Below are 27,471 nucleotides of genomic sequence, written 5' to 3' on the forward strand. Positions count from 1 at the left end.
TATGTGTATTTTTTTTTCTTTTTGAGCTCTGATAATGTGGTGTGGGATTAAATATTTAAGCAAACAGTTAAGCAGACAAGGTGTGTTTTTCCTTGGAAAATAAATAACTGCACAGCATTCCTGAGATTTTTCAAATACCTTGCTTGTTAATGTCTCGTTTTCTACACCGTTCAATAGAGTAGGCTCTGGAATTAAACGGCTTGCCTTAGATCCTGCCTCTACTACTTTGCAGCACTGTTACCTTGGGCAAGTTACTTAACCTCTTTGTACCTTAGTTTCCCGAACCTCATAGGTTTGTTAAGATGATTACATATTGGTACAGGTTAGTGCACATAGAGCCTGGCTCAGAGCCCGGTGTATTCACTCAATAAATGTGGATTTTATTGTTATTATTGTTAGTAGTAGATTTATGTTAAATTCTTCTCTGCCTACATACCTAAGTAGCATGTGGCTGGCTTTTCAAACCTGAAGTTAGATTTAAAGAGACATTTTTTTTATATATGTTTTCTAGTGTTTATTTTTGAGAGACAGAGTGCAAGCTGGGGAGGGGCAGAGAGAGAGAGAGAGGGAGACACAGAATCTGAAGCAGACTCCAGGCTCTGGGCTGTCAGCACAGAGCCTGACACGGGGCTCGAACTCACAAACTGCGAGATCATGACCTGAGCTGACATCGGACACTTAACCGACTGAGCCACTCAGGTGCCCCTTAATGTTTATTTTTGAGAGAGAGAGAGAGCGAGCATGTGCATGCACTGGTGGGGAGAAGCAGAAAGAGAGGGAGACACAGAATCCGAAGCAGGCTCCAGGCTCTGAGCTGTCAGCACAGAGCCCAATACGGGGCTCGAACCCACGAATCAAGGGATAATGACCTAAACTGAAGTCAGACACTTAATTGACTGAGCCAGCCAGGTGCCGCTGAAGTTAGATTTTATTATACTGGCAACAAAAAAAGATCCTTTGCCTTATTAACTGAGTACTTTATGCTAATTGGTATCACTAAAAACTAGAATCACTTTTTACTTGGTGACTTGTCTGTTTTTAGCTGAAAATTATTTTAGAAAACATGGTCTTCACATAGGTGGTCAAATAACTTGACACGGCTTAGCTAGTTACAGTATTAATGTGATTTTAGTACATCCAGTGTGAAAGTAGTTTTTCCATGATGTCACATCTACAAAAATAATGATGTTAACATAACCAAAGCTTCTTTGATCATCCATTTTGGATACTTTTGTCTAACTTTCCTGAATGTTTTGTTTGTTTTTTTTTTACAACTTTACTGAGGTATTGTTGAAGTACAATGAACCACACCTATTTAAAGAGTAAAATTGGATTGCTGTATATGCACCTGTAAAACCAGTGTCATAATCCAAGTAACCACTTCTTTTACCCTGGAAAGTTGCCTCATGCTGCTTTATAATCTTACTGTACCACTCCTTCCACCCTGATACTCGGGCAATTCTGATCTGCCTTTTGTCACGACAGATTAACTGACGTTTTCCAGAATTTTATATAAGTGGAGTTTTATAGTATGTACTGTTCTCTGGCCTCGCTTCTTTCACTCAGCATAATTTTGAAGTTCATTTGTGTTGTTGTTACATCAGTAGTTCACTCCTTTTCATTGCTGGCTAGTATTCTGTTACAAAGATCTATCACAGTTTGTGCAATAACTCATCTGTTGGTGGGCATTGAAATTGTTTCTAGTTTTTGATTGTTTAAATGAAGATGCTGTAACCATGTGCGTGCAAGCCTTCGTGCAAGCCTTCGTGTAGATATTTGCTTTTGTTTCTCTTGGTAAATACCTAGGAGTGGAATGGTTGAGTCTTATGGTAGGTATATGTCTCTGCTAAACTGTCTTCCAAAGTGATTATATCATTTTACATCCCACCAGCAGTGTGTGAGAGTTCTAGTTGCCGGGGCTTCATATTTAATATGCCGTTTAATGGATTAATGGGTTTTATATATTTTTATGCCATGCCATTGTAAAATACGTGTACCCTAAAATTACTTGTTTTGAACCAAGATAATTGCTGCGAACTTTTGTGCATGCTCTGTGTCTTGGGCCATCTGTAAAAAAGCCCTAATATTTGTAGTCTTCATGCCTCATTTTTAATTTCCTGCCTCTTAGTGTTTTCTGGTTCTACCTTGCTTGTTTCTTCTGAATTGCCCCAATGTCTTGTTCTTTACCAGGTCAGTAAAATCAGCTTGGTGGATCTAGCAGGAAGTGAACGAGCTGATTCCACTGGTGCCAAAGGGACTCGATTAAAGGTATTTGTTTTACCAAACAATTGTACCAGTCAATAAATGTTCTATAACATAGGTCAGCAAACTATGACCAGTAGGTCACATTTGGCCCACTGTCCGTTTTTATAAATGAAATTTTATGGGGGCACAGCTGCGTCTCTTTGTTTATGTGTTGTCTACAACGGTAAGGTTGAAAAGTTGTGAAAGAGACCACATGGCCCTCAAAACCTTTTGCTGATGTCTGATCTGTAATCCAATGAAAGATAAGTTACATAATGTAATAGTTAAGGAGGACTTGATGGTCAAGGTGAGAGCTGGAGTGTGTTTTGAGGAACAAACTAGATGTAAGCAACACGAATAGGACAGGGACACAGAAGATCCAAGTGTGAGAACCAACATGGGCCTCTCCAGAGAGATGCTTCATTAGCAAGAGCGGAAATTGCATGTTGGTGAGTTGGGGGAAGAAGGCTGCATCTGTAAGCTTTTGGGGCAGGATATCCCGCAGCTACGTAGGCCTGTGAGTTAGGCATGTGGTCCCGACGTGGCATTAAGTGGAGAGGATTACAAGAGGTTTTTAGAACTTGTGGTCATAAATACACAATGCTAGCATTAAGACCTAATTGTGTCTTATGTATTATATATGATGTGGCAGTTGTAGAAATTCTGCATCATAATTCTTCATGTTTGGTATTGATTTCAGGAAGGAGCAAATATTAATAAGTCTCTTACAACTCTGGGCAAAGTCATTTCAGCCTTGGCAGAGGTGGTGAGTATTACATACCCGATTGTATGGGAAAATTTGTCTGTTCAGCAAAGGTACTTGATGATATTTTATGTGTTTATAAAGACTGACCTTTTTTGGCCCTTTTACGTAATCTTGCCTTCCTCCTTTTAGAACTTTTCAGATAAGATACTAGGCATAGTACATTTTAACTTTCTACTGAGAATAAAAGAGGTTAACGAGAATGAAAGTAAATACGTCTGTAAAGGCTAGGCTGAAACTGGTTCTTTACAAAGACCTAAGGTCTGACTACTTTTTTTGAGCCTTACTTCAGTCTCTCATCGAAACTAAGGTTTTTGTTTGTTTGTTTGTTTGTTTGTTTTGTGGGTTTGTTTTTTTTTTTTTTTTTTTTTTTGCATACCCTTTTCCTATACAGTCTTTTCTAAGTAGGATGTAGTACCTCTTGGAGTATTTTGAGCATTTGCCTTGGTGAATGCTATTGATTTGGGGGCCAATAATACATTTTTAAAAGTTGTGTTACTCTTTCCTATTCTTAGGACACTAAATCTGAAACAGTTTGTATAAGGGGCTTCATGTTTTAGGTTAAAAGCTGAGGAAGTACCAGTTAGTCACTGTGTACTCTAGTTTAGTAGTTTAGTACATCATTTGAATCCGTAAAAAGAATCCGCTGCTTTCTTGCTTGTTTCTGAAAAGTCCTACTCAATTTATGACTTTAAAGTACTTTCTGTTTGAAGGCTTATCCTGTGTTTTCATTCTTTCTTTTAAATGCTTCGTCTGTAGGATAACTGCACCAGCAAGGTATGGTGGGATTTGCTAGAAATGAACCAGCTGTAGAATCAATTGTGATGATTTTAAATCCTCAGCAGGATGTATGGAGACATAAGACAGAATGGAACCTTGAAAAACACCTTTTTGTTACTCACTTTCTGACTCTGGAATTCAGAGTTGCTGTTTAGAGTGACCATGAATCATAAGACTTCACACCACAATTCATTTGGGGAACATGCTGTGCTTTGGACAAGGAATTCAGAATAAAGGAACAAGAAAGGAATTGAGGAAGTGTCTACATTGTGTTATCTTATGATGCTTTTCCTAGTGATCTGTAGGACTGCCCTTTGAAGAAGTCACCTATAAACCTCTTGAAAGGGCAATAAAAATATTTTTTACAGGTACCATTCTGAAACATAGCTACCTTTGTGAAGTTATTAGGACATGTTCTTTAGATTTCTTTGTGTAATCTTATTTCCTATCATGAGAAGTCACGGATTATTTAAATTGTTAGAAAAATTTTTCTCTACTCTTTGGTTATATATAAAGTGAAGGCTGTAGAATCAAGTTAAACACTATAATTGTATCTAGAAAACATCCTCTTTGCATCCTTTTAATCGAAATACAATAGACTTTTCCTTATATTCCTATACAAATACTCTAAAATTTCTCAGTACTATTTTGTATAAATAATGGAGCACTTAACAGTTTGTTCTGAATCACATGAGTAACATTGGAGATAGCAGGCAGTATCTGCCATGAAATATTTCATTCTATGTTTTAAGCATATGGGTCTGTTTATTTTCTACTTACACAAAAATTACTTTGTAACAAGTAATGCTTTTTTTTTTTTTTTCTGTTTCTTTCTGCTTGTTGGAAAAAGCTGCCTTAAATTTAAAAATCTGTTATTTGATATGATGCATGTGTAGATACTCTTCAGATATCTAGGCTGGGTCCCAGAACCATGAAAGCTGTTAGAATTTAGTGGCTTTTCCAACTTGGCCTGTCCGTTTGCTCATTGTTAACATTCATATCAACCAAAGGAAAAGTTTACAAAGTATGTATCTGCATATTTCTCTCGCTGCTCTGTGCCACAATTAATTTGCAAATGAATTTTTTAGAATGATTTTGTCAAAACCCAGTTTAGTACTTGGCATCTATGTCATTACTAACAGATCAGAAGTAAGTTTTAGTTGGTCTGTAACAAGCATCATTTAGGGTGAATTAAAATGTACCGTTACTTCCACTGGGGAGAGAAACAGGATTATTATCACCCATACTTGATAGTTTTTCTTTTTAGAAAGGTTACTGATATAAATAAACATAAACCCTTTTAGGTAATTACTGAGGAACTTCTTTGTGAGAACAGATGAGATGAATTTGTAAGGCAGCAAATAGAAAAGAAGTGGCTAGAATTCTGAGGTGTCTTCAAATGGAAAAGATGGAAGTTCTCCTTATGCTTCTTTATTTAGCTACTCCTTCTTCATTTAGTCTAATTGACCGAAATGAAAACAGAACATTTTTGGCAAAGAGATACTGCTTATTTTTATGGTACTGTTTGGAGTCCTTACAACTGACGTGCTTTAAATCTTGCAGCATTTTCAGTACGAACCAACGTCAGGCAAAGCGGAGTGGTCAGGTGTGGTGTGGGGCTAGCGAAAATAGACTGAGGTCGCAGGCCTCCAGAATTTGGTGGTTGGATGACAGTCCCACTAAACTATGAATGCCTGACGCGTTAATTCTCCCTAGAGGTCTGTGCTATAAGAGATGGAATTAAAGTGCTACTTGCCAATTCCCTCTCCTCCTCAACAGACTAGAGGTCAGCTACTTAGTACTCCTTTTCTGAATGCCCATGCTTTTGCAAGAACTAGAGCATCCTTGGGGCACCTGGGTGGCTCAGTCCGTGAAGCGTCTGACTTCGGCTCCGGTCACGATCTCGCGGCTTGTGAGTTCTAGCCCTGCGACGGGCTCTGTGCTGACAGCTTGGAGCCAGGAACCTGCTTCAGATTCTGTGCCTCCCTCTCTGCCCCTCCCCCACTCGCTCTCTGTGTGTTTGTCTGTCTGTCTGTCTGTCTCTCTCTCTCTCTCTCTCTCAAAAATGAATAGATAAACTTTAAAAACTAGATCATCCTTAGTTTAACCTCAGATTGTACCAGGAATAGGGGGAGGTGTTTTTCAGTGAACACTGGCTTCCCCTTAGTGGGTTCTCAAATTATCCCTACACAGTCGTCAGCTAGGAGGATGCTGCAGTAACTATTGTCTGTCTGCCAAGCGTTCACGTTAATTTTTACTTTCAAGGATATAATTTTCTCATTTTAGCACTGGCTTTGTGTTGGTGGCTTTTGCTCTATCCTGTGATAGTGAGAAAGGTCACAGCAGTATAAGTAAATGCTTGATACGTATATACAGAACATTCATCTTGCAGTCTTTGTAAGTCTTCAGAGTCAAGATCACATCACTGTCTTAGACCTTTTCACTTTGAGTCCTAACTCTGTCAGTTGGATTTTTGGGGAGCGTAATTTCCTTCCAAAGAAACCAAATGTCCATTACTTTATAAAAGTTATTAGAGATGGAACAGTCCACTTGTTGAATTGGTGTTTGGCCAAATAAATTCATTAACTAAATGACTTGCTCCTACACATCCAACCTGGAATGCCTAGGATTCATATTTGCCCTTCTGCAAAAGTAAAAAATAATTGCTTGAGGATTAGATATCAGGTGATGTTGACGAGTTACTATTAATTTTGTTAATGTGTGATAATGGTTTTTATAGTTACCTTTTTGATTTTGATTAAAAAAAATTTTTTTTAATGTTTTATTTATTTTTGAGACAGAGAGAGACAGAGCATGAGCAAGGGAGGGACAGAGAGAGAGGGAGACACCCAGTCTGAAGCAGGCTTCAGGCTCTGAGCTGTCAGCACAGAGCCTGACGCGGGGCTCGAACTCACAAACCGTGAGATCACGACCTGAGCCAAAGTCGGACGCTTAACCGACTGAGCCACCCAGGCACCTCACCTTTTTTATTTTTAAAACATTTTTTTAATCTTTTTTTTTATTTTTGAGAGAGAGACAGTGTGTGAGTAGGGGAGGAGCAGAGAGAGAGGGAGATACAGAATCCGAAGCAGGCTCCAGGCTCTGAGCTGTCAGCACAGAGACTGACGTGGGGCTTGAACTCACAAAGCGTGAGATCATGACTTGAGCCAGTTGGATGCTCAACTGACTGAGCCACCCAGGCGCCCCTCTAGTTACCTTTTTTTTAAAAAAAGTACTTCTCTGTTGGAGATTCATACCTGAAATATTTATAGGTGAAATGTTGGATTTGCTTTAAAACACTAGCAGCTATGAAAGATATGATATGGACAGTATATTAGATAATGGTATTGTATGGATGTTAAATTTCCTAAATTTGGTCATTGGACTGTGACTGTGTAAGGGAATGGCCTTATCTGCTTAAGTATTTAGGGATGAAAGGGCATGGTGTCTGCAGTTCATTCCAAAATGGTTCAGGAAGAAAAAGCGTTAAGTGTTTGAGGGATTGGCGAAATACTGATAAGGTGGATGATCGATACACGGTAGCTCATTATACTACTCTCTAAACTTGTGTATGTTGTAAATTTTTCAAAATAAAATATTGAAGAAAAAATTACTTCATTGCATGAACTTTGGGTGTGGTGAAAAATTGAAGCCATGAGTGTTAAATTTCAGCAGTGATGGGGTTCTATGGTACTTTGCTTGGGAATTTTAGACTGGTTTGCCTTCCATGTGAATTTTTCCTGCCTAGCAATGCTAAGACCATTTCTTTCTGTTTAATAGAGTAAGAAGAAAAAGAAAACTGATTTTATTCCCTACAGGGATTCTGTACTTACTTGGCTCCTTCGGGAAAATCTAGGTACGTTGAACACTAGTGTGTGGTTATCTTTTTAAAGCTATTTACTGATTATCTTTTGTGGTTAATTGTCTTGTATATTTGTTTTGGAAAAGAATAATCTCTAGATACCCATGTTACTAGCCTGACTCCTCCCTCCTTCTTTTCCTTTTTGCTCTTGAATTAAGCTGGTTGGATTTGCTCACCTTTAAATCAGAGTTTTCTCCCCTATCTTGTTGACCTTGGAACATGAACTGTGGTGTGGTTGTCTTCCTAACCACACCTACTTCAAACTTTTGCTCCTTCTTCAGATCTCTTTGAAAACTCCATATTACCTTTTTGCTGATGTTTTTGGACCTTCAGGTCATTGCTCTTTATTCTCTGTTCTGTTAGCCTCCTTCCCTCCTTCCTGATGGAAAGAAGGGAATGATCAGTTGTGTCAAATGTTGGTGACGGATGGAAGAGGCTGAGAATAGTCTGTTGGACTGTCCATGTCACTGTGACTTTTCACTCACTAACAGCACTTTGGTGGAGTGGCTGAGGTCTTAGCTGGAGCGGGAGAGGGAAACTGGTCACAGTTGATTCAGACACCAAGATTAAGAGTATAACAGTGCCTGGCATAGGAACTTGAGACATTTGTCGACTCTTGGTTAAATCTTAGGATCTGAGATTGTGCTGTCTAAATTGACACATTTAATAAAGTTCTTCTTTCTAAAGTGAATATGATTTGAGATAACCATGATTCATCTTCTTAGGTGGTAATTCTCGGACTGCAATGGTTGCTGCTCTGAGCCCAGCAGATATCAACTATGATGAAACTTTGAGCACTTTGAGGTACTCCAATATGATCTCGGTAGCAAAATAGAACACTGTGCCACCATAAATCATTTTGTTATGCCATGGATTTTCTTATGATATATGGGTGATTTTTTGTGTAAGTAATGATCCAGCCCTCTCATAACAGGGAAGACATGTGTTGGGGGAGACTTCTACTGTAATAGAATTTACTTGTTAATGGCAAAGACAGGAACTTTTTCACAGGAAAGATACTAAAATTGCTCAAATGAGATGTTTGGATAACTTTTAGATAATAGTGAAAGTTTCTTACCATTTTCATCCCTGTAAAAAGAAGTGTCCCCTTCTTGTGGTGTTTGTCATTATAGAGATGCTCAAGTCTTAACAAGTAATGCAATTGTGAGTATGTGTCATGTTAAAAAAAATTACAGAATGTTCACTAATAGGACACGGGTGGCCCTTGAACAGCTCAGTGGTCATGGGTGCCTTCCCTCTGCACAGTCAAAAATCTGCATATAACTTGATTCCCCCAAAACTCAACTACTAATAGCCTACTCTTGACCAGAAGCCTTAACACAAATAGTTGATTAACTCATATTTTTATGTTACATGTATTTTATACTATATTCTTACAATAAAGTTAGTTGTAGGAAAGAAAATGTTATTAAGAAAATCATGAGAGAAAATACATTTACAGTACTGGACTGTATTTATCAGAAAAAATCAGATTATAAGTCGACCTGCACAGTTCTAACCCATGTTGTCCAAGCATCAGCTGTATATCTGTATGTGCAGTAGATTTTATTACTTTAATCTGGAGCTTTCTACTCTTCTTCCATTGAAGACACTTTTAATGTAATGGAAAGAACACTATACAGTCTGACAGATTGGTTTTGAGTCCTCTTCTGGTATTTATTTCTTTTATGATTTTGGGTAAATCATTAAATTCATCTGAGCCTTTTTCTTCATCTTTATAAGATGCTGTAAAACATCCTATGCATGTGTTATTATTAAGGCTTATAAAATGTGTAAACACTCAAGCTGTTTGATTTAGAGATAGAAATAATGATACGTTATTTATGAGAAGTAGAGTATCTGAGGAATGGCAAAAATGAATGTTCCTTTTTTTGATATAGATATGCAGATCGTGCAAAGCAAATTAAATGCAATGCTGTTATCAACGAGGACCCCAATGCCAAACTGGTTCGTGAATTGAAGGAGGAGGTGACGCGGCTGAAGGACCTTCTTCGTGCTCAGGGACTGGGAGATATTATCGATAGTAAGTGAATTACGGTCAACGCAAACTCTAATCTTTCCCTCTTCAGGGTTCTTAGATTTAAACTTAGATTAAAAGAGCTTATGAAGTTAGATAGTAGGAAAAAAAGGTGGTTTTTTTTGTTTTTGCTTTTTCTTAAGTTTTAAAAAAATCCAATGAAAACTATCTCAGAATTTCTTTATGTAGTATGTACCAGGCTATCCAGTCATGAAAGTTTTTAAAGTTTTTATTGAAGTCCTTAAATTAGTTTTTAAAATGTAAATATGTCACTGCTTATATTTTTTTAAATATATACTTTTAAGTTTATTTATCTTAAGAGAGAGAGAGAAAGTGTGCACGTGCACAAGACGGGGAGGGGCAGAGAGAGGGAGAGAGAGAATCCCAAGCAGGTTCTACGCTGTCAGCACAGAGCCCAACGCAGGGCTCGATCTCATGAACTGTGAGATCATGACCTGAGCTGAAATCAAGAGTCGGATACTTAACTAAGACACCCAGGCGCCCCTCATTGCTTGTGTTTTTATTAGGTTTTCATTTTAGATCAGCAGTGAAGTTTATTTGGAATGAGCTTATTCTTACTGAGAAATTAATCACTTCATAAAAATGTTACTTGAAATTTTTGTTTTTGTATTATGTGTTTCTCTGGATTAATGTAGTAGCAATAATATATGTGTAACAAACACACTATTTCAGTCCCCTTTCAGATAAGATATACCTTTGAGTGGTATCTTTCCCTTCCTGCAAAATGACTGAGGAACACTCTCCACCTTGCTCCCTCTGAACACACAAAGGGGAAATTATCCATTTCCTATCAAGTTTAAGAATGAGACTTCCAGAGAATATTATTTCACAGTAATTGTCTTAAAATAAGTCTTCTTGGGGGGCACCTGGGTGACTCCATCGGTTAAGTATCCGACTCGATTTAGGCTCAGGTGATGATCTCGTGGTTTGTGAGATCAGGCCCCACGTTGGGCTCCACGCTGACAGTGCGGAGCCTGCTTGGGATTCTTCTTCTCTCTGTGCCCCTCCCCACTCACACTCACTTGCTCTCCCAAAATAAATAAACTTAAGAAAAATATATATTTTTTTAACCTCAGTATTCTGCCTGACTAATGTCTAATCAGAAGTTGAGTTAACTGGATGATTTGGGTAGAATATTATATGGGTTTATTTGATAAAGCATGTTTTTAGTTTTTAAGTAAAAAATTAATATTCTGTTGTTTGGAATTCTAGTAAGATGTTAAAAGCCTCTGAGTTTAGTTTTTCTTACTGATTAGCACCTGAGTTTGAGTGAATACAGTGTGCAAAATGATCATATATTCCGAGTGTTAATTTTTTCACCTTCCCAAATGCCAAATGCTGCTCTGTTCCCTCTCTGTGTCACTGCTGAACCTGAACTTTGACCCTTCTTGTATTTTCCCTCCTGCTTACCTTCAGTTGATCCATTGATCGATGATTACTCTGGAAGTGGAGGCAAATGTGTGTATTTCATGTATTGGTTATTTCCAGTACTCTGATTTGCTAATCTGCCTCTGCTGGATCAGCCTTAAAATGAGCTTTGCATGCCAGCAATCCTAACAGGGAAATCCCAGACAGAGCATATTATAGGTTCAGAAATGATCCTGGTTTAGCCCTTCTCCATTTGGCAAACACACTGCTGAATTTCAGTTTCTGGATTAAATAGTTAATAGGCTTGAGAATCTCTTCCTACTTCTACTCCAGTTTTTCCACTTCTGTGATTAAACTGAATCCAAAGTCATAGCGGATGATGGTGGTGACAACAGCAACTCACATATCCTGAGTGTTTATAAAATGCTGGGCCCCATTCTAGGGACCTTGAATGTATTATCTCATTTAATCCTGTCACTGATTCTGGAAAAATTCCGTTATGCCCACTTTTACCCATGAGGACACCGCTTACCTGGGGTGGTTAATTTGCTACTGAGATCTCATGGTTTCTGTGTGGTTGGATTGGATAGTGTAAGTCAGCTCCAGCTTTTAATCATTACTATGCCTTTTTGGCCTCTTGAGCTCCTTCAGGATCTGATTAATAGAAAGATCCTTTTAAATTAGCTATATAACTCTGAAACGTAGTGTACATATAATTAAAAACAACCGCTTGCGGTTGGCCGAACGATCCATGACTGAGTAGCTCTGTGAATGTTGGGTTAGCACTCACCTGTGCTTATGCTAAGTTAGTTTCCTCCATATCTTGGGCCTCAGCTTACGTGGTGATTAGGAAAACTTTTTTGTTTTCCTTTTCTGGAATTACAAATTAAATTTAAAATGTGTGCTTGAAATGAGGATATTTTATGAAGGATCATAAATACCTAGACACCTCGTTGTCCTCTCCATGTATATCATTAAGTTGGTGAGGACGTGGTTTCTTACCCTTTCCATGAGGGGATCTTTATCTTAGAAGAAATGAAGAATCTTGACTTCTTGGTTAAGTTCAGATTTTAATTGATTTGCTTGTTCATTTAATGAGGCATGTAATAGGGCTTGACCAGGAGGACACACACAGGAGAAAGCAAATGCAGCCCTGGCTGCTGTGATGAGGCTAGGCCTTGCGGACACAGTAAGACTCCAATACCCAGTGGCTCTTGGACCAGAACAGCTCTGTCTGAGATTTCCGAAGCTGACCGATACTGATGTGAGAAAGACGCCATCTCGCTCCTGCTTTTGTGCCCCAGGTGGTGCTGCTATCAGCTTGTTGCGTCACTCTTTTCTGAGCAGTGTGGCATCTCCCAAAAAGCTATGCATGACTAAGTTTTAATTTTGTATCCCTGCAGGAAAGCAGCCCTGAGTACTTACGAATTTCCATTTCGGTCTACTACTCTTAATGTCTTTTAGGGCTTGCATGTGTCCATTGGACCTTCTAAACTCCATCCATCCTATTCTTTCCGACCTTGCCGCCGTCACCTGATGGCTGATTTTTTGCTCCAGTTCCCATCCCCCTTTTAAAACGTGCTTGTTTTCCTATGTTCTCTATTTGCAGATGGTGGTTTTCAAACTGTCTTGAAGCAACCACTGGTTTTAAGGGGTTTCAAGAACTGGCTTTGATTAAATAGAGATGAGTAGACCCAGAGAGAGCAAATAATACTGCTTTCTGACTCTTTGACTCATATCATTTAAGGAAAACTTAACTTAGTTTTGATACAAGTTTTAAGTAATGCCGACTTTCTCAAATTTAAATATGAGCTAATTTTAAAATAGAAATCCCTCAGTACCCATGGGTTTTCTCTGGTGTCTGCGACAAGGATGACAAATGAATGAAAGTACGTAGAGCAAATTAATTTTGTTGTTTGTGGCTCTTTTTATCAAAACTAAATTTAAAAACAAAACTTAGAGTTCTGTTAAAGACTTTTTAGTAAGTGAAAGTATGTCCCTGAAACTTGCATTTCATACTGGCAACTCGGCCTACCAGTGACTCGTGGTAGTCCTGTTAGGCAAAGTAAGAGCTGTACTTTGCAATAGTTAGCAAATAATCAGCCTTGATTTGCTTGATCTAATAGATGAATGAAAAGCTTCATCAATTTGCTGATTGTTCTTCCCTGTTGAGGCAATTGGCCCTGAGTTCTTAATCAGAACTTACACAAAATTCTTGTGATTTCTGCAGTTACCTCTCTCTTTTAAAAGCATATTTTAAAGGTCCTTTTTAGCTTGTTGAAATGCTGCTATACGAAGGATACTACTGAGTGCTCAGATTTTTGTTTTAACTGTAGCATCTTCTTGGGAATTTTTGCTGAATGCCATAAAATACTGGGCCAGGTCAATATTATTGGTAAATATGTGATCATCTTTTTTTCCTTTACCATGATAAATTACTGAGATTTAAGAGTAGTGTAAATTTAAAACATTGTAGATTCAGAGCCGTAGAAGGAATAGAAGGAATGTAGCATGTTTTATTTACAGAGGGTGCCTGAACATTATCCTTTGAGGCTCTGGTTACCCTCTACCAAATACAATGTTAACCCACACTGGAGTTTCTTAGTTTCTAAATTCAGAAGTGGTTCTTCACCTCTACGATACCAGTATTAAAGACAGACATGTTTTAGAACTGCCATCTAGAACAATTATAACTTGTCTTTGTATCATAACATGTCTGTCTTGGCGCTTTAATGCTCTCCTTTCTTACGCTGGTGTTCCTTCCTGTCTTTTTTCTCCCTCTGCTCCTTTCCCCCCTCTCCACTTTTTCTGCCTTCCCTTCTTTCTGTCTCCCAGATCTGAAAGATTTTCAGAACAATAAGCATAGGTACTTGCTAGCCTCTGAGAATCAACGCCCTGGCAATTTTTCCACAGCGTCCATGGGGTCTCTTACTTCATCTCCATCTTCCTGCTCACTCAGTAGTCAGGTGGGCTTAACATCTGTGACCAGTATTCAGGAGAGGATCATGTCTACACCTGGAGGAGAGGAAGCCATTGAACGCCTAAAGGTAAGTAATACCTCAGACTGAATGAAAGGTGTTCTGTATAGTTCCATAAGGCAGAGTTAGGACTTAAAAACCACTGAGATTTTTGTTGAGGATATGGAAGAACTTTCTAACCCCTAGAGGTGTCCTGAAAATGGAATTTGCTGCTTCATGATATCATCAGTTGCTTTTCACCAGAATGCTTGAGTCTGACATGGCCAGACAGAGATGAGAGAGATGCATGGGGAGATCAGAGGTTGGCCATGCAAGTAGCTGATAAGTAGATATGTCCTTTAATTCTGAGGTAGTTTATAAGCCATAGGGAAATTGTTTAGTTAGAAATTTAGTGGGAAACTAATTTGTTAGAAGCACTTGGTTTCATTTGAAGATTGAATTCTGTGTAGAGCCGTGTGTATGTTAGTAAAGTACGCAGTCAAAAGTTTGGACATGTGAGTAGCTGTACCAGGTTTATTCAGAACATGTGAAATGATAACTTCTGGAAGTTCATAGGAAGTCTTGGGCCCTATTCACACGGCTGTGGAAGGGCTGCCCGCCTCCTGGGCCGGTGCTCGTGGGGTCATGGGCCTCGGCGCCATGCTGTGCACCTGCATTGTGTGCTCACAGGTCCACCTGCAATGGCGCCCAGCTTTGCTTCCCCAGGCTGTGGTTGGCTCTGTTGGGTACTTTCTTGTCTTTCTCCATGAGTATAAAAGTGAGCAGTAGTGGTGCCTGCTGACTCCTGGCTCCCGGGTCCTTCCTGCCCCTCAGTGACTGCAGTGAGAACAGACCGTGCCATCTATCAGGTCACTGTGACAGCATCACAAATGCTTTTTCTTTCCCTGCCCATTACCTCCAGGGTGATCGTTTGATCCACCACGCCTTTGGGACTTTGTATTCCCAAGTATAGCCGGGGGGGGGGGGGGGGGGGGCGGTGGGGATGGAGGTGTTGGGGGAGGAACAAGGAGGGCAGAGAAAGTTTTTCAGGGAGCTGGGAAGTTGCAGTTATGTTTGCAGCCAACAGGCTCTTTGCACTCAGTATTCTCCACAACTGCTGCTTCAAGGACTGTTGGGGACAGTGACACACTTTGATAAATTAATGATGGGAAAGGTTTGCTGAGCCTTTTCACCGCTAAAAGGGGAGGAAGCTTGATAAGTTGAGGATGGCAGATGTTTTCATTTTCATTTTCAGGTGAGGCCGAAAAAGATCTTATTATTTTTTTTTAATGTTTATTTGTTTATTGAGAGAGGGAGAGAGGGCGGGGAAAGAGAGAATCCCAAGTAGGCTTCATGCCCTCAGCACAGAGCCCAACATAGGGCTTGATCTCACAAACGAGGAAATCATGACTTGAGCCAAAATCAAGAGTCAGATGCTTAATTGACTGAGCCACCCTGGCGCCCCCAGAAAAAGATTTTATATGAAGAATAGGCTACTGTTTCTTAGTCTGCCTTTTCCCTTGGCATTTTACTCGCTTCCAAGCTTAGGTGCTTCGGAAACCAGAGTGTTGATCTTGTCTCTTTCTTCAGAGCATGTTAGCAGAAAGTGGATGAAGTCCTGAAATACCTAGCAAAGGGAAAAGGGTGAGAGATCTTTTCATCAGTTGCTGTAACTTGAAGGGTAATTTCTGCTATTTTAAAATTGCCTTTGAAATTTTAATAGAGACATCAGCGGAGTCCGTGCAAGAACGCTTCCTGTGTGTGTTTTTTTCATGAATAGACATCAGTGACAGAGTTGCTGTGTGGGGTTCTTTCTGTTCAGGCCAGGGGTGGGGGGGTGGTGCAGGGGTTCCATGGGAGGGAGGTGAGATCTCTCACTATTTAATATGAAATGTTCTTTGTCTTTGGGGATTTTGAATCTCACTGTATGCCTGTTAAAGCCTTGGTGTACAAATGAGATTATACTTTCTGTTAACTTGCATCTTGGCTTAAAAGAAAAAAATTGTCCTAACTGCCAGGTGGGACCAACTGAAAAATATCATTGGATGTTAGGAGTCAAGGCATTAACCAGACTCTTTAGGAATTAGGTCACTCCATGTCTTCCAAATAGTTTCTTGGGACTAACACTGCCATTATTCAGGGAACCCTCCCCCCAATCTTTCTACTTCCCACCAAAACCAAAGCAAAACTGTTATTACTTTCATCAGAAAAGAAATTGTTCCCTTTTAATTTTCCTTTAAGCAAAAATAAGTGCGATCTTCCATTTTCCCTAGCTTTAGGAAATTGCTTCTTAATGGTTTTGCGTTGGATCTTGAGTGTTTAATGCAGCCCTGCAGTCTATTGGGGCCTCAGCGCCTTAGCTCTGCTCCTGTTTTGTGAATGGTGAGAATTCCGTCCCAGCAGACCTGCATTTTAATGACTCAGGCGGAGAACATCTTGCGTGCACAGTGCAAAGCAGTGGTTATACAATAGAGATGCTTGAGAAGTTCTCATTTTGGGACCATTTCGTTATTGAATGTTTAGGAACTGTGTTCCTTAGACATGATACTGCAGAACAAAAATAGTGTAATGGAAAACAGTAATAAAGGAGAGGAGGTTGATTCATTTTCCTAACACTTTCTTTTCCTTTGCTTCTCTGTATTTTTGACTTGAAAAATGTGATCAGTTGGTAGAAGACTTTTGCACAATGTGTTGCTACTGTTTCTTTTTTTTTTTGAATAGCTTCTTTCCGTATGGAAGAGACCCGTGTTAACCCCATCAATAAAGATCTTGATCCCTCCACAAACGTCTCTGGCAAAAGAGAGTGAAATGTAATTGCTCTCAGTTTTTAATCACAACTCAAACTGAGTTGGAATGAACATACCCCTGATTTGGATTCTTATTCAGTAAGGTTTTAAATATGTAACCATAGCTACCATGTGGTGGCTCTGGTGTTTATTAGTCTGGCGTCAAAGTCAGTACTAGGAGTGCCATTGCCGAGGCTTGGATTATAAATATCCACAAATATCCATTACAGAAGCATGCAAGGGCAGATGCTGGGGTAGGCGGCCCGAGGGCCCCACACTTGGAACTTACTTTATGGAGCATATGCTGCGTTCAGTACAGTAAAACCTTGGCTATCCGATGGCTTCAAGGAATGTTCCATGTAGTAAGCATTTAACCTTTTAAATATCACAATTTAACTGTCGTTTTTTTTTTCATGGAAATATTTCTGACTTGTTCTGTGGATTTTTCTGCCACTTGAACCGAATCATGACAAAGAAGTTAAATCATGTTTAGCTGTGTGAACACAATTACTAACCAGCGTTATACAGATAGTTAGACCTACAGAATGTGAGGCCAAAGTTGAATGGCGCCTGAGCCCAATGTTCCTTGGAGCTTAAAAAAAAAAGGTTGCTGATGTCATCGCTCTTTGGAATTTTTTGTGTTTGGGTACTACGTGCACGAAGGAAGGACCCTTAAAGATTGTCTCGACTGCTTATTTCTGAAGCATGAATCCCAGTTTCAGCGTAATCTGGAGTTGGGCTCCTAGGGTTATGGGCAGCACTGGGCACCGGTGTGCCAGTCCTGCCTACAGAGCAGGTTGACAACTCAGAGACCACAGTTGTCTCCTGTTGGCAGCTCAGTTTTACTTACGCTCAGTTGGCCATTCAGGCTTCAAGAAAGAATGTCCTTCACTCTTTCTTAACTGGTGGCGAGCTGTTTTGTCGAATATTTTCTGGAAATCCCATTGATTCTGCCTTAATTGAAGGAAGAACGTCAAGAGTCAGGAAACTCAGCCCTAGGGTTTAGTGGCTCAGGAAGTAGTGTGGCCTCAGGTTAGTCCGTAGGTTCTCTGGCCCCCAGTCTCTTTCTTTCTAGAATGGTTCTGGAATAAATGGCTTTTTCTAGCACTGAAGTTTTGCTCAGTATCATTTTCTCTGAGCTGTCTTCAGATTTTTAAAAAATAGCTTCTGAGACAACATAAAAATTGCAACTTGAAGCTGTAATGAAAAATAAAAGTAGTATCATCCTCAGCTAACTCATTAAATCTTCTCTTTATAAAGAGATTGTGTCCTGATTTACCCTCCAGGTGGAAAGGAGAATTAGAGAGTTCGCATTAGAATTGGCAGCAAAAGACAAGAGGGTCCCTCCACAGCGATTTCACTAGATGGGCTGAGTTTACAGTTGCCCCCAAATGGAATAGCTTTCATATAGCCAGATAAACCTCTTATCAGACACAGTCTGCTCCTGAAAATAACCAACCCGGGGGAAAAAAAAAATTTAAGTAGCTCCTGGGTCAGTTTGTATTCCGTATCCAACATCAGTGGCTTGTGGGCCACACTCTGCATAATGAGCACCAGTCTAGATGCTCCGGTTTGGACAACCTCTTGTGCTTATCCTTTGTTTTCAGAGTTACCATTTCGAGACTGTCGAGGTTTCTCCCCAGCCGTCTTTAATCAGCCTTGCTGTCACGGAGGATATGGTGCCCGCTTGTCTTGTGTTTGCCCTTTCACAGTATATGTAAAAGCACTTAATGCTACTCTGCTAGAACGGTTGTTTGAAGAACTTCTGTGGTGCTTGCTTGCCACTTGGTTCCTGGTACGCTTCCTGTCCTGGCCGTCTCACTCCTTGCCGAAATTGTAGGGGTGTTTTGGTCGCTGGCCCTCTGGCACGGCACATGGGCTCCTCCCTGAACTTGGGAGTGGCGGCGCACTGCATGTGAACTCAGCCCTGGGAGGCGTGCGCAGCGATGCCGTTCAGGTAGCCGTGGGGTCTGTTCACAGGGCTAATGTGGCCAGCTTGAGTGGTGTTGTCTCTTTGGCTCCACCCTCCCCGCTCCCGCTGCAGACTTGCTCTCACATCCCCCAGGTTGTGAGGGACCCTTCCCAAACGAGTACCTTGTCAGTGGCCCCCTTCGTGTGGACCGTACTGGTGCCCATGTGGTTTCTGACTTTTCTAACTCGGTTGCCGGTTTTGCTCTTTGTCCCTCTTCACTAGCTGTTGCCGTCCTTCACCGTCATCATCGTTGCCATGCTGTGCCGTTTGTTTCTCCTGACGCTTGTACTCCTCTGCTTTGCACCCCCCCCCCCCCCCCCGCCTGGAGTTTTCGCTCGTGGCTTTTTTTTTTTTTTTCAACGTTTTATTTATTTTTGGGACAGAGAGAGACAGAGCATGAACGGGGGAGGGGCAGAGAGAGAGGGAGACACAGAATTGGGAAACAGGCTTCGGGCTCTGAGCCATCAGCCCAGAGCCCGACGCGGGGCTCGAACTCCCGGACCACGAGATCGTGACCTGGCTGAAGTCGGACGCTTAACCGACCGCGCCACCCAGGCGCCCCAACTCGTGGCTTTTTTTACGTGCTCTCGTGTGTCATTCCGGAAAACGAAATCGCAGGTGTCTTAGGGTTGATCGTATTACATGTTCACTGTTTCTTTCTGTGTAGAGAATTATGTTTTCAGATCCCAGCGGCTTCTTACAATAGCCTGTTAAGTGAATCAGACAGTGAAATATTTTGCAAACTGTGCAGGGTTTTCGTCCCTAGTCATAACCACTGCTGTCCTCAGAGCTGTCATCCCATCATCGCTAGTCTCCTCGTCCTCACCCTTTGACTTGCGGATTTTGTCTCCGTGACTAGATTTCTCCTGCTTTCTGCATGTGCCCGTCTCCCTTTCAGGTTTTCCTCCTCCCCGCTCCATTTTCCACCGAGTTGGTTCCCACTTGTCCTTCATTCATCAGTGTGAGCATCCTTCTCGTGCTCACCCATTCTGCTGCCACCTGTGAATGCTTCGCTTCTAGCACTTGGCCAACCGCTCTGTGGTCTTCTCCTGCCCTACCCGCGCACAGTCCGCAAGCACGCTGCCCTGGCCACACTGCTGTTCCTGGAAAATGCCAGCCATTTTTCCCTCTTCCCTCACGTGTTTGTGTGGTGGCCCCTGCTCCTTGTCTCTGCTCACGCAGAACCTCGGCAGTGAGCCCTGTCCTGACAGCCCCACCCCAAACTGCTCCCGCACTTACCCCCTTCCCTTTCTTGCTTTTTTTCCAAGGTGCTTACTGCTCTCTGACATACCGTATATTTGAATTCTTGATTAAAATTGATTACTTCAGGCTCTTTACCGGAATGGAAGTCTTAACGAAGACAGAGATTTTGTTCCTGGCCACATCTCTGGTTGCCTGAAACAGGGCTTGGCATGTAAGGAGGTGATGTAGAATTACTGAGTGAACGAGTCACCGGTTATTTCTCTCTCCCTAGTATATGGTAAATTCCTTGAGATCAAGAAATCTTATATTTGTGGCATTGATAAACACTGAGTGGGAGACGAGGAAACTGTCACTTCAGTGGCTACGTACCTTCAGATGAGATTAATACTAAACCTTTGTATGGCAGGTATTGGGTTGTGTTCAGGAGGGTATTGTGTTACAGGGGAGTTAAAATATCATTCATTTACCCTTCGGGTTCTTGGCTGGGGCTTCTACAACAAAAGATAAACAAGAGAAAAGCACACGAATTGATTTCACGTAAGTTTTATGTGACATGGGAGCCTTCATAAGAAAATAAAAGACCCAAAGAGGTGTTAAACCTGAGCATTTTTGTGCTAGGTTTGATGACGAGGGAAGAGTCATGGGAAATTGTGATAGGATGGGGCGGGGGAGAGGGGGCGGGTGGGTACCTATTAAGGCCTATTTGTTCAGATTCCTCCTGGTGTTCCTCCATCTTTGGGGGTGAGGATGTGCCTTTTCTCCAGTTGGGGGTGGGGATCTTAAAGCTTGCTTGAGGAGATCAGAGTCCTTCCTGCAGATACCATTTCTCCGATTGCTTCAGCTGAAAATAGTCAGTATGCCAAGATGCCATATTGTAGGCAAATGTGTTCTGAGCCCCATCAGTGTTATGTTGAAATTACAGTATGGAACAAAAGCAATGAATACCTTTGGTGGCTTTATTCTTTTGTAGAAGTGGCTGTTGGGAATAATGTCTTGCATTTTTGGATGTTCATGTTACTCTTCCTTCTGTAAACACACACATACACACTCACTATTAGGGCATTTTTATTAGGACTTAGGAGGATTATATATCTAGGGCTGATTTAATGCTAGATCTAGTCTTCATGATTTTTATTGTACGTAATATTAAGAAAGGAAAAAAATCTCACTGTACTAGATTCTGCCTCATACCCACAAAGGGCATCTTGCTGTCCTTCCCAGACCTAGCCTGTCACATAAGTGTCTTCACTTGAACTGTGGACTTCCTCCCTTAGGAATCGGAGAAGATCATTGCTGAGCTGAATGAAACCTGGGAAGAGAAGCTGCGTAAAACAGAGGCCATCAGAATGGAGAGGTCAGGATATTATTAAGCTCGGGGAGTGTCTGCACATTCTCAGGGGAACTGGGATTCCTTTTATAGAAGGAGAAGATGAGCTGGAAGTAAAAGCGAAGCCCCCCCCCCCCTTCCCCCCCCCCCCGGCGTTCACTTCACCGACCAGAGAACAGAACAGAGCCCAGCCTGCTCTGGGCCTTCCGCCAGTGAGGCTTACATAGTCCTCCGTTCTCTGCGGGAGTCCTGTGTTCCTTACCGGACCGAGTGGTGCTCAGGGCCCATATAAAATGGAAGATATTGAGGGATAGAGTTTTTACTTTGCAAAACAACTGCCTTTGATAAAGGCCCAAATAATAAAGCCCTTCGGATGATTGTCTTTGAGTTATGTTTTCTAGAACCTCTTAGGTTAAGCGGTGAAGTAGTTTGATTTGCAGACTTTTAAAATCCCTTTTCTACCTTAACCTATCAGTTCTCTACCCTGAAGGTGAATGTAACCTGAAATAATACTTTTCCTTTTGGGATGAATATACATTTAAAAAAGTTCACACCTGTCTTCCTCCTCCACGGAAGATGAGGAAGAAGTGGGTGCTGCTGTATGGATGCAGTGGGTGTATCAAACACTGAGAAGTTTCTTCTTACAAGGATTTTAAGCTAGAATTGTTGAGTCCATATGATGGTGGGCATGGGAGCATAACATTTGAGGAAATCACACTTATAGACAATCTTAACATATCAAAGTTCCTTTCTGATCGCTTTCTTAGATTTTTTGTCAAAATGGCTCTGTCAGGGTTTTTTTTTTTTTTAATGTTTCTTATTAATTTTTGAGAGGGAGAGAGAGTGGGGGAGGAGCAAAGAGAGAGGGATGCCCAGAATCTGAAGCAGGCTCCAGGCTCCAAGCTGGCAGCACAGAGCCAGACGCAGGGCTCGAACCCACGAACTACGAGGTCAGCTGAAGTCGGATGCTTAACCGACTGAGCCACCCAGGTGTCTCGCTTTCTTAGATTTTGAAGAAACGGTTCTTTGAGTTAGATGTCTGGCCTTAAGGACTATCCCTTTCTTCCTTTTTTTTTTTTAATTTTTTTTTTTTCTTCAACGTTTATTTATTTTTTGGGACAGAGAGAGACAGAGCATGAATGGGGGAGGGGCAGAGAGAGGGAGACACACAGAATCGGAAACAGGCTCCAGGCTCTGAGCCATCAGCCCAGGGCCTGACGCGGGGCTCGAACTCACGGACCGCGAGATCGTGACCTGGCTGAAGTCGGACGCTTAACCGACTGCGCCACCCAGGCGCCCCCCTTTCTTCCTTTTTTAAATATTAGTAGACATATTATTTATGAATTACTGTCTGCCTCTAAAGTCAGATGAGACAAAGTCCTTACTTGGGTGAATATAACTTTACCTAACATGGGAACAGAATTTATTTTGAATGTGCTGTTTTTCTTAAAAATAATTTCTCATTAATGACAGGATAGACAGGTTTTTCACATTTGTGTTACTAACAGGGACAGTAGTTTTTGCTTTGCATGCTTTATTTTCTAGTTCATATGAGACTGACTTAACTGACGTTTGGTGTTGGTATTCTGGTGTGCTTGTTGTTCTTCTAGAGAGGCCTTATTGGCTGAGATGGGAGTTGCCATTCGAGAAGACGGAGGAACCCTGGGAGTTTTCTCACCGAAGAAGGTAGGACACAGTGATGTGAAACTCCACCCAACAAAAGACAAACTTCCTGTTTGTCTGGGTCACTGAGGCACTTGGGGCCTTTTAGGGCTGGCCCCTCCTCCCTTCATTTCGTCTTGAGATTCGGCTTAATTTCAGAATTTCTAATTTCATCTTACAGTACAAAGGCAGCCTGTTTCTAAAATGCCTGTCATGTTTGCTGTTTAAAAAACAAAACGCAAGGCCGTAAATCTAACTTTCGGTCGCGATTCCATACGTTTACTCATGTGCGTTGTTGCTTTCTTTTCAATTCCCAGCCTCTCATCTAGCATACCTTGCTTCAGTTTGGCTACTCTTTCTATGTAGATTTTCCCACAGATGCCCGCAGCCCTGATTTATAACTCTATGGAAGCAATTTCAGCCATTCAGGTTTGTTTAGAAAAATGCCACTCAAGTTTGCTTCTTTAGTTTGTGTTACAGACGGTCATTGTACTGAGTAAAGCAATTCCTGCCCTCACCCTTGTAGCCTCCTCTGCTTTCTTCTTAGTTTAAAAAAATAAATAAATAAATAAAACTCCAGTAGTTACCATCCTACGTATGTTATCATAGTTGTTAGGTAGTAGATACCTTGTAGCTAATTAGAATAGCGTGAGGTAGGTTTTGTTTTGGGTTTTGTTGTTGTTGTTTTGTTCTTTTACTGAGTTGCTTCCTAGTTATTGTTAGGTATTGGGAAACTATTATCAAATGATTATTTTTGTGTGCTTCTCATTTGACTGTAGTAATTAAACATAAATTGATTTATAAAGTAAATATATTCATGCCAGTAATAAGTGGTCCTTCATTTCAAATAACCCCAAATTGGCTATGAGAGATTCAAACATGTTCTGCAAGGCTCCGATGGTGATCTCTTTAGGTTGGCATTAGAGTGAGTGGGGACTTTTCCATTTTTGTTTTTAATATGAAATGAAATATTCCTTGTTTTTGCTGGGATTCTTTTGGTTTGGTTTTTCTGTCAAGGTCACGTAATTTTTTAGAACTGGAACAATAATAACAGTATTTTGTCTGTCTGTATTGCCAGAGATCCCTGGTTTTCACAGTTTAGTAGTGTTTGCTTCGGTAAGACATTATTTATCAAGATATGACTTATGATTGTAGAGGTGTTATCAGTTCTACGTTTGATAGAATTTGTGCCTTTGTGTATCTTGAAAGATTTTACAACATCTTTCAGTGTAAAGAACTATATGGAAAAATTTGGTAACAACTTGTAAAAAAATGGCATTTAATACAAGTTATAAACAACTTGAATTAGTGTTGTGATATAAACAGCCCAGAATTCCAACTGAGATCTCTGTTTCCAAAGGTTTTTCTTGCTTTAATTTTATGCATCTTGTTTTAACTTTCTAGACTTCCTCAGGAGAGGAAGGGATACACCACTGGCCACATCCAGATGCGGTTTTAGAACCTGTTTCTGATATGTTAACTTGATTGTGGTAATCATTGCACAATGTGTATGTGTATTAAATTGACACATTGGACACCTTTAAAAAAACACGTTGTCCGACCTAAACATATACGATTTTGTCAGCCAGTCCTCAGTCAAAGGGGGGATGGGGTGGGAGAATACTTTTAAGGCAAGGGAAAATGAAACCTATTTCTAGGATGCCCTTTCTCTGAGGCCAGTGTCACGACAGACTTTAAAGAACAGTACCCACAGAGGACTTTGACTTTCTCAAACCAGCAGAGCTCTTAACTCCAGAGGCAGATGCTAATGTAGAGCTTTTCCTAATTTCTTTTTAATCATCTTTGTCATTTCCTGTTCTTAACTCACTCATCTGACTCTTCTTTCATTTTTCCACGTTTGCTGGCACTGTCTTGAGTAGATTTTGACCCCAAGACCATGTGACTTATTTTTGGATTCCAATGGGGTATTTTCACCAAAGAAGGTTGGTTTTTCAAGGATTTTAGAAATATTAGATGAAGAGGACTTTTACAAGATGTGTATATTGTTGAATGCTGACACTTTTAATTTTTTCTTTAAAGTAGAGACTAATGAACTAAACAGAGTAATGGGGACCATGGAAGAAGTGATAAAAATTATAGAGGGAAGTGACAGGGGGTGTGGGGACATGTTTATAAAGTAAATGAAAAAATTAAGTATTTCTTGAGATTGTAGAAAGGGAAAATTGTTTTCCCTCCACCCTTCTGAATTCTTAGCTGAGAGCCCTGTAATAAGAGATTAATAAGAAAAAAACAAAAATAAGTTTATTAACATGTCTGCTTCATATGTGTGTGGGAGCTGCCCAGGGGGAAAGTGAGTGACTCCCCAAGAGGGCTTAGAGTTCAGACTTAAATGCCATGTTAGTAGGGAAAGGGGAGCAGGGACATAGGCCTCTCAGGAGGGAATGAATGATTTTTCAGGAAAGATGAAGGGGCCCTTGGGAGAATAGATGGGAAGTGTGATCGTTTGCGACAAAGTCTGTCTGGTGTCGATTTCTGGTCTCCTCTCTTGGGACAAGAGTCTATCCTCCCTGGTTGATGGACTCCCAGAGGGGACACAACAGCTGAGGTCCTTTAGGAGGACCTGTCTTGGGGTGGAGGCCGGGGGGGGGGGGTGGGGGTGGGGGGGGGGGGTTCGTTCAAAGGAAGCCTCTCCCTGCGGTTGCTGTTTTTGAAGTGCCTTTAGCTCAAAATAATCAATATGTCAAAGTGGCCTGTTTTGTTCCCTTCAAGAATTTCATCCAGATAGTTACAAAAATTGTGGTTAGCCCATCCAGAGAATCAACCTGTCTTTATTATTTTTTTTTTTTTTGTATTCTTTATGCTTTGACCTTCTCAAGAATTGGATCTTGTTCTTTATCCCAGAACTCATGGTTTTTGAATAGAATGTATTGGTGTAATTTGAGAAGGCTTAAAGAGAATGTTTTGTGTTTATAATGGAATTGCAACTAGGAATAAAAGATGTCCCTCACCTAGGGACTGTAGATAATCCAGGAAGCCATCAGCTTCCTGTAGGTCATTGTTCTTGTCACAGCCCATGCAGCGGTACTTGCTCCAGATTGATCATCTGTACCCTCTTTCAGACCCCACATCTGGTTAACCTCAATGAAGACCCACTCATGTCCGAGTGCCTGCTTTATTACATCAAAGATGGAATTACCAGGTATATTTGTTTCTTACAGTTACTTAATGTTTTCTGTTCTTTTCAATGATTGAATAACTAAAAGGAAGTTGTTTTTTGAAAAATTTGTTGTAATGATTTGCTTTTTCCTGTCTGAAATAGTTACAAACTATCTTGTCTTCCCAAATTATATACTTACTTTAGTCATCTGAACCAGTTAACATGTAGTTTTCCCTAAACACCCTAAGTAAAATTTTCTTCTAACTTCTTGTATGAATTCATTAGGGAGGTTAGTTCACTCGTGTCTTTTTATAAAGCTGAGTGAGTTACGTTGATGTATCCTTGCTCCTTGGTTTCTTATTCTCACGTAGGGAGCTTGATCATATGTGAAAATAAAATTTGCAGTTGAAAGACTCCAATAAAAAGAAGCGATACCCTTTTTGTACATACCAAAGACTATTCTCTGGGAGAAGGAGGTTCATTGTTTCCAGTGCTTTTTGTGTCTGAATTTCCCTGGGAAACACTTTCCCTTGTGTTCAGGGTTGGCCAAGCAGATGCTGAGCGGCGCCAGGACATCGTGCTGAGTGGGGCTCACATTAAAGAAGAACATTGTATCTTCCGGAGCGAGAGAAACAACAGTGGGGACGGTGAGAGTTCCTGGCTTAGCTTTTCCAGCAGTCTTTTCATTCTAGGTTATTAGAAATCCCCAAGGCTTGGCATTCCCTGTCTCTTTCAGTGATATTTTCTCGTACGATCTAATATTTGGAAAATGGAGAAACCTGTGCTGCTTACAAATGCTGGGACGGACATAGCTATTTTACATGAAAATAGGCTGGACAAAAGGAGCCCTTTTGGGACTGCCAAGAACCGAGCAGGACAGAGGCAATTAGGCTTGGTCTTGAATGTTAATTAGTTAATAGACAAGTAAGAAAGGAACAAATATCCTGGGTAGTGGGAGATTTGAAGGACCTCTGATTTTAACCCAGTGGAACTTATTTTATCTAAAAGGGAAGAGAAAGTCAGTCTTGATTTTTGCCCAGGTTATTAACAAAACAATATTCTAATGGTATTTTTGTGCTATGTGATTCATTCCTTTAATCAGAATATTAGCTTTTGATCTTAAGTTTCTGGATAGTACCTGTATCTTAAGATTTCTGATAGTTTTCAGTTTTATGGACTGAACTCTCAGGTATTACCAAAACGAACATTTCCTGTCTTCTTCTGAGGCTTGTCCAATTCATTTAAATGTTTCTCTTAGCCGAATCCCTGGTTTGGGTCCCCCAGCGAGAGCTCCTGTGTAGGTTCTCAGCCGCTTGGTTGGTTGCAGGAATCGATTCTGGTTACCCTGGAAGTCATCGGCTTTCCATTGT

At 40.8% G+C, this 27,471-nt stretch overlaps 1 protein-coding gene across 11 annotated transcripts in view; it reads left to right on the forward strand.

Moving 5' to 3' along the window:
* The window catches only part of KIF1B (kinesin family member 1B), a 143,947-nt gene that overhangs the window by 49,168 nt on the left and 67,308 nt on the right, over positions 1-27,471 (forward strand). For 3 of the 11 annotated variants that reach the window (XM_027060460.2, XM_053206953.1, XM_053206916.1), the window contains exons 8-19: positions 2,191-2,268; positions 2,945-3,010; positions 3,767-3,784; positions 7,568-7,643; positions 8,375-8,453; positions 9,551-9,693; positions 11,125-11,166; positions 13,912-14,123; positions 21,269-21,348; positions 22,932-23,007; positions 26,064-26,143; positions 26,642-26,748. In XM_027060460.2, the coding sequence (XP_026916261.1) occupies positions 2,191-2,268; positions 2,945-3,010; positions 3,767-3,784; positions 7,568-7,643; positions 8,375-8,453; positions 9,551-9,693; positions 11,125-11,166; positions 13,912-14,123; positions 21,269-21,348; positions 22,932-23,007; positions 26,064-26,143; positions 26,642-26,748 (1,057 nt within the window). The remainder of the gene's footprint in view (positions 1-2,190; positions 2,269-2,944; positions 3,011-3,766; positions 3,785-7,567; positions 7,644-8,374; positions 8,454-9,550; positions 9,694-11,124; positions 11,167-13,911; positions 14,124-21,268; positions 21,349-22,931; positions 23,008-26,063; positions 26,144-26,641; positions 26,749-27,471) is intronic. The other 8 variants (XM_027060468.2, XM_027060465.2, XM_027060467.2 and 5 more) reach the window with 5 other exon arrangements.

The sequence above is a fragment of the Acinonyx jubatus genome, chromosome C1 (assembly GCF_027475565.1).
Source record: "Acinonyx jubatus isolate Ajub_Pintada_27869175 chromosome C1, VMU_Ajub_asm_v1.0, whole genome shotgun sequence".
Classification (NCBI taxonomy): domain Eukaryota; kingdom Metazoa; phylum Chordata; class Mammalia; order Carnivora; family Felidae; genus Acinonyx; species Acinonyx jubatus.